Source organism: Mus caroli, unplaced genomic scaffold (assembly GCF_978045245.1).
Source record: "Mus caroli unplaced genomic scaffold, Mus_caroli_1 scaffold_17, whole genome shotgun sequence".
Taxonomy (NCBI): domain Eukaryota; kingdom Metazoa; phylum Chordata; class Mammalia; order Rodentia; family Muridae; genus Mus; species Mus caroli.
Window position 1 is genome coordinate 27,313,282 of NW_028227272.1, and position 14,029 is coordinate 27,327,310.

General features: G+C 38.8%; 1 protein-coding gene across 3 annotated transcripts in view; it reads right to left on the reverse strand.

Moving 5' to 3' along the window:
* The window catches only part of Atp13a3 (ATPase 13A3), a 75,710-nt gene that overhangs the window by 4,689 nt on the left and 56,992 nt on the right, over positions 1-14,029 (reverse strand). For 2 of the 3 annotated variants that reach the window (XM_021184510.2, XM_021184509.2), the window contains 3 exons: positions 11,548-11,636; positions 5,416-5,496; positions 4,308-4,397 (listed from right to left, as the gene is read on the reverse strand). In XM_021184510.2, coding sequence (XP_021040169.1) covers positions 4,308-4,397; positions 5,416-5,496; positions 11,548-11,636 — 260 coding nt within the window. The remainder of the gene's footprint in view (positions 1-4,307; positions 4,398-5,415; positions 5,497-11,547; positions 11,637-14,029) is intronic. The other variant, XM_021184511.2, reaches the window with a different exon arrangement.

The following is a 14,029-nucleotide window of genomic DNA, read 5'->3' on the forward strand; positions in this document are numbered from 1 at the left end:
AACAGAGCTAGCAGTTTCCTTCCCAGTGTGCTTGCACCACAACAATCAGTTACTGCATTGTACTCCTTTCCTGTGCTTCAAGTCTTCAGTCCAATTGTGGAAAAGATCATTGTTCCTAAATATGAAAGCTGTCACTTTCATTTACAGTAGCACTGCTAAAGCGTCAGAGAAACACATCATGCTTGTCTGTGCAGATGAATCTTTTGAGTGGAGATGATATACAACAGGCAGAAAACCAAAAGTAATGGGATAAGACATAGACACACACATTCCCCCTCTAAATTCACTGTTCTATACCCCTGGAAGCTAAGGCACTTTTAGAGACAGAAGTTCACATGAAATAAAAACTTTTAAAAATTAAGAACCAAGCCGGGGCGCTTGTGGGTATGTGTGCACACACAAACACACACATGCACACACAAATGTGTGTGTATGTACTTTTCACATCTGTTTAAAACAATGTATATTCATTATACGTTAAGTCACAAGGAACACCTGAGATCCCCCTACTCCACCATAGTTAGAAACATGTTTGTTCTTTATCTCCATACAAAAAAATACACTATATATATAGGTTGGTGAGACTACACATAAATGTACCACACACATCTCCCCCCAAAATACCACAGTTCACTGGAAGAGAAAACTAAAGGCTACAGGTATGACAAAGTGAGAAATTGGGAGAGGAAAGCAGGAGGAGAGAGCCAGTCACTGTGTAACACTGAGGCTATTTAGTCACAGGGCTTAGAATGAACACTGGGATCTCCCCAGAGCAAAGTGTCAGTCCCCGAAGCACAACACTGGGTTCCTAGACTTAATTAATTTGGAATGGTTAATGTAGCCAAACAGAATTCCTGAGACCCTTGTCTCACAGGTCAGCAGAGAACCATACAGAATGTTCATAAAGATCTGTAGCTATAATCTTGCTTCTGAGACATTCCTAGTTGTACATTCTAATGGCCAGCTTTTTACAACCAGCAGTTGTTAGGAAACATTTTCATGCATGGCATGTATTGTGGTTTTCATAAATCTTCCAGATCAACCCTAAATATAAAGCAAATACAATCCAAATTAGTATTCTATATGAGTAAGTTGAAGCAGTATTTTCATATAGATTTTCAAGCTGCAAAATGGCTACAGTTCACAGATTTTCATCAATGAAGTATACACTCAACAGGGTGCACAGCAAAATGATTCTCGTTCTCCCATGACTTCCCAGTTAAGCCACCTAGAATAGTGTGGAGCCTAGATTGCAGCCTATAGCTCGAAATCTTCAAGCCAAAATCAATGGTCCCCATGAGTATGGTAAGGAAAAGAAGAAAGGGGTGTTCTCTCCCAACACTAACACAGTGATTGGGGAGCTGGAGTCTGAGCTCTCCTGGGCCTCTCTAGAGCGGAGGAACACTGAAGAGGCAGTGTGGAGGAAGGACTGCAGCAGTCAGCACTACACATGCCCTGGGTAATGCTCCCAGCAGCCGTCTGCCCTTCCTTCTTCCCTTCCACGGGAGTTTCTACTTCAGGATGGGAGACACACTGGGCTATAAAATTCTTTGGCAGGGATTGTTGTCTGCGTACATTTATTTAGCAACACTAGTGGCCTCTACCTATTCTGTGTCAAAACCTGATACCTAAAATTGTCTCTAGACACTGCCAAGTGGTCCTTGCTGGAGGAGGGAAGGGAGAGGAAAAGGAAGGGAGTTAGAGAGAGTTGCCACTGAAAGAGAAGCAAGCATTACACTCAGAAGAATCTGATGGAAGAGGAAAACTAATCTCTCTAAAATTAGAACTCTTTTCTAAAAGTAGAGCTCCAAAAAATGCTCTCTTAAAACCACAGACTGGGCTGGAGAGATGGCTCAGTGGTTAAGAGCACGGACTACTCTTCTGGAGGTCCTGAGTTCAATTCCCAATAGCCACATGGTGGCTCACAACCATCCGTAATGAGATCTGGTACCCTCTTCTGGCCTGCAGACATACATGCAGGCAGAATGCGGTATAAATAAATAAATCTTAAAAACAAACAAACAAACAAACCCAAACGCCACAGAACTAAGGCCAAAATTCTTGTTTACTTAGTGGTTTCCAGAATGGATCCGTCTGTGGGACACGCCAAGTCTAAATGCTATGGACTATCCCCCATAGCATAGTGTTCATTTCCTCCCATGAACACTTTTAGAGACAGAAGTTCACATGAAATAAAAACTTTTAAAAATTAAGAACCAAGCCCGGGCGCTGGTGGCACACGCCTTTAATCCCAGCACTGGGGAGGCAGAGGCAGGCGGATTTCTGAGTTTGAGGCCAGCCTGGTCTACAGAGTGACACAGCCAGAGCTACACAGAGAAACCCTGTCTCGAAAAACCAAAAATAAATAAATAAGAACCAATAATTAGACTTTTTAAGAAAAGATGCATCAGTAAAGAACATGTATGTTTTTGCCATTTTATTGTGGTTGAAAAATTGGGAATTTCCTTGAGCTGAGTGTGATGGTGCATGCTTTTAATTGCAGCATTTAGGAGACAGGCAGACAGATCTCTGACTTTGAGGCCAGCCTGGTCTACAGAGTGAGTTCTAGGACAACCAGAGCTGTTATCCAGAGAAATCATGTCTCAAAAATCAAAAACAAACAAACAAACAAAAAAGAAAAGAAAAAACTGGGGATTTCTAACTCAAATACTTTATAGGGAACTTAAAAGGCCTACTTGACTAAATAAGCAAATAAACACCTCTTTAAAACATACCTGCATTGGGAGTTAGAGATCTTCTTGGAGAATGTAAAAATTCAGTATGTTTCCCTAGGCTATGCCTTTCCAATCAATACTGGTATTTCACATGAGAAGAATGACCTGAACCCATGTGACCTTCTGCAATAATGAAGTCCTCTAAAGAAAATATAGCTATTTGGTCACAGAGGAGATCTAGCTGAAGGACCTCAGCCCCAGTTCTCTCTGGTCTTGCCCACAACTAACAGGCATCACACCGCTTTGAGGAAAAAGAAATTGGAACTGACTTCAGGCTCATGCTTATCAATGCATGCCACCATTACTCCACCACAGAGCAGAGCACAAAATGGCACTGTAATCCTATACAGCAAGTCTGGCATGAAACATGGATCTTAGACCATTATCAACACAAAACCCAGAGATTTAGGTAAAACCCACCATTTAGGTAAGAAGGTATAAGAAAATGAGTTAATGATCTAAGTAAGAAATTCCAGCCAATCCTCATCAATCCCTCACATGGCTTAAGGATAGCTGAAGCCTTGAACATATCACCTACTCTAAAAAGAGCATTGGTAACATGTTTTGAAGCAGATTCTAATGCAGTACAATCTATCCTTCAACTATGATCTAGTACTTCTACAGATACTTCACATGTGTGAGATTGTGTGCGACAACTCCTGACAAGGTGAGATTAAGGTTTTCATAGGGCTCTGATTGATTGACAGCAGTCTAAGTATAATCTGTCCATCCTGTCAGGATCTCTGCTGTAACATTCTCTACTAGGGAACAGATTTGCCTGCTTCTCTTTCCTTTTGCCAGAGAAACCTTGTGTTACTTGTAAGTCACAGGCTATTTCACGGACTTTAAAAGCCCTCATCACTGCTTAAGTAGAAATAAACAATTTTCTGAGTTAGAGTTATTTGTCAGGGAAAGCAAAAGGCCACCTTAAAATAATGCATACATAGCGACTGGCAAAATAAATACATGAAAATAGTAAAATACAAATCAGAAATAAATCCTCAAAATGTGTTGCTTGATTTTGATTAAAAAAAAAAAAAAAAAAAAAAAAAAACAACCCAAAAACAAAAAACAAAACTTGATTCAAAACTGTTTGTGTAACATTTACCCTGTAAAGGAACTAGTGACAATCAAATACATAAATAAAGCAGACAGAAATGGAAGAATTAACTCTTAGCTAGGAGGTCACACGCCTTTAATCCCATCACTCGGGACAAAAGCAGGCAGATTTCTGTGAGTTCAAGGCCAGCCTGGTCTATAGAGTAAATTCCAGGACAGACGAAGCAACACAAAGAAACTCTGTATAAGGATAAGACAGACAGGCATACCAACACACACACATACACACAGAATTAGGGTTGGAAAAGTCTTACGAAATTCCCAAAGTCCTAAAAAGCCTCTATTAAGTGCTTGCCATGATTTTCCTAAAACTTGTTTAAAAAAAAAAAAAGAAGAAGAAATGCCAGGCACAACAAAGACAGCGGAAGCTACACACACAGTAACAGAACCAAGAACGCAAGTGGAAAAACCAAAATGTAAGTGAAGAATTGACAGTAACTGCTCATTTCCAACCTGTGGTGGCTGTGTGGTGCTGAAACGACACTCTCCTTGTTTGTCTCGATTGAACACAACTTTCCAAAGGACCGTGTCAAGGAAGAAGCTCTGAGAGATATTCCAGTCAGTTAAGAATTAAACTTAAACAGGTCATTCCTTTTAAACACACACATTTGATAACATTCACACAATGCTACATCACTAACACTGATTGGCTTTTCATATGGCAAGCCTCAGTAAATACTACAAAAGGATAAATAACAGAGCTTTTATAATAGATACAAAATCACAAAATTCTTGATAAAAGACTAAATTTTCTAAAATTCAGATTCGCTCTCCAGTGCTCCCTTAACAATGTTGATGATTCATAGCCTTTTTTCTTAAAGAGTTATTTTCACTTAATATCTAATTATTAGTTCCGTCTATATATATACACAAACATTTCATCAGTGCCCAATACAAGTAATTCTTTAGTTAACAAGAATAAAAACTAACATTTGAGAAGATGGATGTACACTGTAAGAAAGGGAGTGCTGTGACACAGTCCTAGATGTGCTTTTTAGGCACAGAACCTGAACAGAAAATGTAGCCTATGGAACAACTTAAAATGGTACACTACAAACATCCATGCTCCCATATGTCAACTTAAATCTAAGCCATCTTTTGTTGGGACAGCTGAGTTTTAGGATTTCTCAATCTAGAATTACCACTAAAATATACACATACTTTCAAAAGCTTCCACTGTAAAAACCTTTAAACACAGTTTTATCTGCCACATCTGTTTCTTATACTGGTATAAAGAGCAGCATTGAGAGCTTACTACTCTTTCTTCCTAGAGTGGTCCCCTCTACTCTCCCCTCAGAGCACACGGCTCTGGGAGCTGCCTCCTCAGGATACCTGCTCCTCTTTCCACCCCCCATCTCATTTGTCCACCTCATTCACATCTAGTGCCTGAATGCAACGCCATCAAATCTTAGAAATCTTAGAATCTTACAGAAAAGGTCAGATCAGGAAGCTAAATGAATTTCCCTAAAATGAAATGTGAGTGTGGGCTTCTGAATAATAAATAGTATTACCTGCTCTCTCAGCACTAAGTCACCCAAGAATCCCAAAGCTGAGTGCTTACCTCCACCGTGATAGACACGAAGGCATTGATAAGAACAATGATAAGCATATATATGCGCCACTGGTATGGTACACACATAATCTAGAAGACAAAAATACTTTAGTTAAAGTTGTCATCTTAATTGATATTAGAGTATCACACCATGGTCTCTGAAGCCAGGCACGGTGGCACAAGTACATGGCTACATACAGACACAGAAAGGTTATGAGCTTAGGCAACCCTCAGCTACCTAGTGGGTTCAAAGTCAGACTGGGATACCTGAGACTGTTTAAAAAAACAACAACAAACAAATCCAAGCTTACTGAAATCCTATTACATATATACATATGTATATATAGGTATATATGTATATAATAGGATATATATGTATATAATATATATAGCAAATTTATATACACACATAAAGTATTTATGTATATTTTTCATTAAACTTTCAATGTCACAAAGCATGCATCTTTTCACACAAAAAAGCTTCTAACTCATAATTTGAAGTGACAATTAAATCTTAAGAGACTCAAAAGTCCACGCATGCTCTAATCTACAGCATTACAAATGTCTAACAAATCTATACTTTTAAAATAAAATGTCTTTCAAAAATGAGGCAGTGGCCAGAGATTGCTCAATGGTTAGGAGCATGTGCTTCTCTTCCAAAGGCTCCAACCTCAGTTCCTAGCATCCAGTCTGGTTGCTCACAGCTACCTGTTAATCCCCTGCAGTTCCAGGGGATTCAATCAATGCTCAATCAATTCATTTGGCTGCTACAGTCATGGCAATCAGCATGCACATCTCTTTAACATATACACAATTAAAAATACATCTTTTTTAAAACACTGAGCTGGATACTAATTTAATAGTGGTCAAATCTTAAGTTGAGTTTCCCGTACTTAAGCCTCCAAATAGCTGAACTATATATCTACATGCCATCACATCCAACCAAAATCTGTCTGCTTTCTACAACCTAAAACATTTTAGTTATCAAGTATTTACCACAGAGTACCTAAGACACTCTGTGAAAGGCCAAGGAGATGACCTGATGTGTGTCACATTAACATACTACCACTCCTTACAGTTTGATGAGGCATCTGCAAGAGATGATGGAAGGCCAAACCAGAATTGCCCAATGATCCCAATCACAGAATTGATTTTCAGAATAGGAAAACAAACAGCAAAACCAAAACAAAAACAACAAAACACTCAAACACACTTTTTAAATGTGAAACGCTAAGAGGCAATGGGTCTTCATGAACAATTAGTTCACAGGGGTTCCTCCTTCAAGGAAGGATCAATGTACTAAGGTAGTTTAGTTATAGGAGAAGCGAGTGAATGGGGCTTCCTTTGCCCTTTCTTACTATAAATACTTATTATGTGATCTCTTCATGCCAATCTGCCTTCCCAGGAGCCTTGGGGCTCTGAAAGGAGAAATGGCACCTGCACTAAAAGCTGACCAGATGCTGGTCCAGTGCTCAGACATCCAGAACTGAAAGCCAACAAACCAAACCAGCAAACAAAAACCCCTCTCTTTTCTTTATGATTATCTTTAAGTATTTTGTCATGGCAACAGACTCCATTAAAGGGGCCAGAGTGACGGCACAGTGGGGTACTTGCTACTCTTGCATAGGACGTGGGTTCAGTTTCTGAGCAAATGGACCTAGCAAACAAGCAAGTGTTCTAATACCTGACAAAGATATAGACTTGAAGCCAAAACAAGTGATTAAAGATGGTCATTTCATATACCAAGACGACATTGCAAGTGTAAACATGGGTTTTAAAGACAGTTGCACTAAACTTCAGAAAACAAATTGTATTGCATAAGAAGTCACAGATCAACAGAAAAATAGTAGTGGGTGACTCCAACACCTGCCGCTCATCAACTGACAGGTCTTCTTGACAAAACAAAATGAAGATGAGAATTAGATGACATCACAGACTTAAAAGACACCTACAGAACATTCCATCCAAACACTGCAAATACATTACTTTCAGCAGTCTTTAAAACAGATCATATATTAAGAAAACTCCTAAGAAGGTATAGAAGACCTGAGGTCCTTGTACTGTCAGGTAAGTACTAGGGAAACCAGGAATGTCTCTTCAAACAACAGATGTATTTCCAAAGGTTGGGAATGGATGTGGTTAATAAACCTGTGACCTTTCCATTAACTGTATGCCCAGGTCATGCCTGGCTCTCCTTGACTCTTCATTTTTTTCAGTCTATAGCACCATCCTCTTCCGGACCTTTACCATGGGCTGTTTACCCTTGAACCCGCTTTCCCAGTTAATCCGAAGAACATATCTTTATGGAAGAGGTCACTTGGACTTTATCAAGTTTTGATGTAACTATGTCTAAGCTTTACTGTACACACAGGACTGCGTTATCACCAGGAACCTTTCCCCAAAATTGTGCTGTACTTAAATATGCCTGGAAAAAACTACTTTGTTGAGTCAACACCTGACAGTGAGTCATGTTGTACTGGATTTCCTTCTTGCCTCATGTGAATCAATAAATACTCTGCTGGCCATAGAATTTGCAGACCAGTAATCTGGAACAAAAACAATACTGGGGGAGATATAACCAAACTGATTTCAAGTCATACTATAGAGCCACAGTCACAAAAGCAGCATGGTACTGGCAAACATCGCTGCCACCACCACCATTATTACTGAGACACTGGGATGGATAGGATAGGATAGGATAGGATGACGAAAGGATGGACCATCCAGAGACTACCCCACCCGGGGATCCATCCCATAATCAGCCACCAAACGCAGACACTATTGCATATGCCAGCAAGATTTTGGTGAAAGGACCCTGATATAGCTGTCTCGTATGAGGCTATGCCAGTGCCTGGCAAATACAAAAGTGGGTGCTCACAGTCATCTAAACACAGGGCCCCCAATGGAGGAGCTAGAGAAAGTACCCAAGGAGCTTAAGGGTTCTGCAACCCTATAGATGGAACAACAATATGAACTAACCAGTACCCCCAGAGCTTGTGTCTCTAGCTGCATATGTAGCAGAAGATGGCCTAGTTGGCCATCATTGGGAAGAGAGGTCCCTTGGTCTTGCAAACTTTATATGCCCCACCCAGTACAGGGCCAATTAAGTGGGAGTGGGTGGGTAAGGGAGCAGCAGGGGGGGGGGCCACAACTTTCGGGATAGCATTTGAAATGTAAATGAAGAAAATATCTAATGAAAAATTGAAAAAAAGAGAATAGAATAGAATAATAGAATACCTGGATAAGAGTTTAGGAAACTATTGCAATTTGATTTTTGACGAAGATGTCAAAAGCACTAGTTGGATTAAAGATAGTATTTTCAACACAGTATGATGGAAAAAACTGGAGAACAAAATGTAGAATTAAACTAGTTCCTTATCCCAATTCCAAATAAATGAAGAGCCTTAGCATAGGACCTAGAACTCTCAAATGTAAACAAACAAACAAACAAACAAAAGTAGAGTATACATTAAGATATTGGTACAGGGAAGGACTTTGTGAATAGGACCCTGACTGCTCAGGCAGAAAATAAGACCAACAGCAGACAAATAGGATCACATTAAATTAAAAATCTTTTGTATATCAGCAGCAACAACAAAACCCCAAACCAAAACCAAAACTTTGTCTATCAAGAGGCAACCTATAGAATGGGAGAAAATCTTTGCTAAGTATACATCCAACAGAGGATGTTCAGAATATACAAAGAACAAGAAACTTAAAGAGAACAGCCAAAAAAACAAAACAAAACCAAAAAAAAAAACAAAAAACAAAAAAAACCCCAAACAACAAAACAAAACAAAAACAAAAAAAAAACAAAAACAAAAACAAAAAAAAAACCCAAACAACAAAACAAAATTAACAACAAAAAAGGAACTGAGCATTCAGGATAGCATTTGAAATGTAAATGAAGAAAATATCTAATAAAAAATTGTTTTTTAAAAAAAGGAGCTGAGTAAAGAGTTCTAAGGGGGGGGGGGGGGAGCCAGTCACCATTTAAAAGCACTCAACACCATTAGCCACTAGGAAAATAAAAATTGAAACTGCTTTGAGATTCCATCTCACCTGGTCAGAAAAGCTAGACAGAAAAGTCAAGAAAACAAATGACATCACATGCTGGTGAGGATGTGGGAAAAGAACCCTTAATTCACTACTGGAGGAAGTATGTATTGGTGCAGCCTCTATGGAAAGCTAAAAAACAGAAATTACCATGATCCCAGCAATCTCATTCCTGGAAACTTCAAGGATTTTATATCCTATCACAGGGATAGCCACACAGTCACTGCTCTTGTTATCATAATAGCTAGGAAATGAAATCAGCCTAGATGCTCATAAAATGAGGAATGGATAATGAAAATGTGCTGCATACATACAATGGAATTTACTCAGCTATAAAAAATAATTATGTCATCTCCAGAAAAATGGGTGGAACTGGAAAAAACTATAGTAAATGCAGCAATGCAGGCTCAGAAAGACAAATACATGTTTTCACTTATATGTGGATTCCACCTTCAAATTTTTAGTGGGGCCAGGAAGCAAGAAGGGGGCCTTACAGGGAATGGAGGTAGTGGAACATATGTAATGTGAAAGTAGTGGGAAACAATACTAGTGGTTAAAGGTTTCAGCAGGGGTAGGGAGATGGGGAGGAAGAGGGAGTTAGGGGTGAGCTAAGAAAATAGCCTTATGGACATCTACTCTCTGTAAGCTAATTAACAATATACATAACCTACAGGGACTGGAGAAATGGCTCAGCAGTTGAGGGCACTTGCTGCTCTTGGAGCTTCAGGTCCCAGAACCCCACATGAAAGTTCACAACTGTCTGTAACATATATATGTTTTGTTTGTTTTGTTTTTTAAAAAAAAAATGGGTTTGAATGAAGTACCATGCTTCCTCCAGAAGACATAAAATATTATATGATATTCTCAGTGTCAGGTGTGGGCTATTTCCCTAGGTCCCTCCACCAATACAGACTACAACCACCGCTCATTCATCACAGCTGGAAGACTCAAGTGCTGAAGATACAACACTTCAATTGTAATACAAAGAAATCAAGCTGAAACTGATCTGAACAGTCAGCAGTGGACCTGGAATGCAAAGATGTATGTACTAGTTAGGACACAACCAACTACTCTGAGTAGATTTCAGGCTTACTCTATAGGGCAGATCTCACTGCAAACTTGATGGCTGTAAACATGGTCCATGGCTTGGCCAAGTCATGATCCCTAGGGGAATCTAATCCTATTGTTTTGACTAAATGGATGTGAGCCTTCTAAATATGTCCATTTCCATTGAACAGGGCTGCTCTCAATCGTGGTCAGAGAAGCTTCTTTGGTCAGTGTCCACAGCAGTCAGCACAGAGACTGCAAATGCAATGTGACCAACTGCCTCAAACTTCTACTAGTATTCATCACCTATCCTGACAGACAATATCCCCTCCAACAGTGCACCAAAATAAGTCTTTCCTCATCAGTTATTCATGGGAATGAGAGAAGTAACTAACACAACATGAAAAACAGGTATTGCTCACAGAAAAGGGAACTAATTGTACCCTGAATTTATTGAGCATCTCAACTCTAATCCTAAGTGCTTTTTCTGGGTCCCCAAAAGCCCAATTTAGAATTTAAAAAGAAATATCCAATAGATAACTATCTTGATGATTCAACAAGAGGCTGCAGCATACGTCCTGATCTGAAATACATAAAGATTCCTAACAAAGTCATAATAATTTGGACAATCTGATACTACCAAAGAAAAAAGATAAAAGAGAACTCAAAACACAAAATATATAAAGCTCCCAATAGGATGAAAGTCACAAAGTCCACACTTGGGAACTGATACATCACAGATGTACCACAGATGACACATGGGAAAGGATGGGTCAATGAACTAAACAATCAATCAATAAAATCTACTTTAACTATGTCCATTCTTTTTAGAGTGTCTTTTGGTAAATACAACTATATATTAGGTATAGGGAAAGAAGCAATACTGGAAAAAATAAAGGTAGTTTATTTAATCTTTATTTAGCTGTCTACCCTCCACATGATACTAACAATGACTTTCTTTCTATCAATCAATGTCTTACTACTGTTTCCCAGTTCCCATCAACCATGACAAGTAAAGAATGAAGTGCTTAGCCTTACCTCAAGAACCTGGTCAACAAAGGCAACTGGATGCAACATGATGAATAATATGAAAACATACAAAATAATCACAGATATAACAAAAAAATCTGGAAAAGAAAAGCAAACAATAAAATTAGGTGTTTCCCTTAAATTAAAAAGTGCCAAACACCAAGAAGCATACAAATACTTCAAACACACACTTTGGTTTGAATACCTCTATTTAAGTTCATGAAATATAAAAAGCATATAATGTTATTACCTACAGTATAAGACATTCTGCATAGCCTCCTCCTCTTCTTCCAACAGATTTATTAGATACATTTAAATCTATTCCCTTCAACCTTAAATATATGTCAGATAATGGTGGCATATGCTTTAATCCCAGCATTCCAGATGTGGACAGATCTTGAGTTCTAGGCTAGCCAAGAATACATAGTGAAACCCTGATCACTAAATTTAGTAATAACATCTTCACAGGCAAAGACAGAAGTTGGATTTTACAAACAAACAACCAAGCAAGCAAACAAACAAACAAAAAACAAATCCCACAAGGACCAAAAACTCCAACCAGTTTCTATGACAAAACTGAAACTACCAGGCACAGTGGTAACACCTTCAAAGCCACAACCTGGGAGGCAGAAGATCAGAGGGTCAATACCCCCTCCTCAGCTACATATCCCTGCCTCAAACAAAGAAGCAAAGTCTGGTGAGAAATGATAGTTGAGATGAGTGTGAACCATCATGATACTTGAAATGGAAGCACAAACACAATTATGCATATATAACAACTAAGCTACACTGATAGTAGGTTTAATTTTAGAAGGGAATATCACTCTAGAAAGATTGCTTCTACACCCAAGACAAATATTAAACAGTACAGACAAAAATCTCAAATTAAGTATAATAATATATTACACTGATTAGATCTAGAGAACAAGTGAATAGCCTTAGCAAAGAACTGTTCTAAGACTTTCACTGGCAATGTATAGTACTAACAGGAAAACAGAGAAACTAGCAGAATATATATGGCCAACTATATTGGTTCCTCTATACCCTCTGCAGGCACAAAGCTTACAGGAAATAAAGTGGTTTTATGATATCTCTGCTGAAATATTTTAGTATACTTAAACCAGTGCCACTGTCAACAATAAAGTGCTTATTCGCATCAACTGAAAACTAAATGAGAAGGTAAATTTGAAGTCTCCAAATCATGTAAAAGATGTACTTTTAAAACAAGTAGCTTAAAACTGAGTATGGTGGTGGTGGAGTTGGGGGCACACACTTTTAAACCCAGCTCTGCCAAAACAAAACAAAAACAAACCTCTATGGTAGAGTACTTGCCTGGAAAGCTGTACATTCCTGAGTTCACCCCTACAACTGTCCCTGTTTGACGTCACTCACTCACTCACGACAGTGTAAGTATAGATAGGGTAGAATGTATTCTTAGATCACTACAGCTAATTTTCCTAATTTGATACTAATCCGAGGGCTAGGTTTCTTCATAACTATAGAGGACAATGAAAATCAAAATAGAGAAAAGAGAAAAAAGAAAAAAGAAAGGAAAATCATTGTTTCTGGACACGGCACACTCTATCGTCAATCTCAAAATTCAGGAGAATGAGGCAGGAGAATTATAAGTACAAAATCTGCTAAGGAAAAGTAGCAAGTAAAGGCATTTGCTGTGCAAGCTTGGTGACCTAAGTCTAATCTGACTCTCATGTAAAAGATGGAAGAGAGCTGACTCCAAAAAGGTGTCATCTATCTTCCACATATAATATTAATTAAAAAAAAAAAAGTTAAGTAAGGAAGGGCTGGGGTGTGGCTCAGTTGCAAGAGTGCTTTACCCAGCAAGTGTTATGCCAAGGTAGCTCCCTAGTGTTACCTGTGTGCTAGGATTGCAAACAGCTGCAGTCCTAGCACAAGCTCTGAGTAAGCTTGGTTACCCAGCCTAACCTACACAAGCTATGCCAAAGTGAGGAGACTTGGGGATATAGTTCAATGATAGGTACCTAGCTTGTGGTGGGAGTCCCTAGGGTTTAAGCCCTAATAATGGCTCCACTCACCCCCTCCAAAAAGGTTTGCCTTTTCAGTAAGTTAGCATTAGTTATATTATAAAGTGTTCTAAGTAGCATGGCATGCTTCTAGTAGATCTCCATAACAGTTACAGTTACACGGTAACATGAATGTTCATAAATATCTAAAACAGAAAAATTACCAGTAAACCCCATTTCGATGTTACCTGTTCACACATGCGCACACGGTCAGAGAGGACCCGTGCATGTGGAAATGCTTCTCAACTCCAGAATGAGAATGAGATTCCAGAGAGTATTGCTCATCTGATGTCTAAAATCTAGTCCTGGCATTTGACCTCAACAATGACATTTCTTCACAGCTACACACAAACACTTGTCACTTGCTCCATGACACTGCAAAAGCCATATCAACTAATGTCTTCAATTTTTAAAATTATTATTACCATGTGTCAACTGGCACACACACA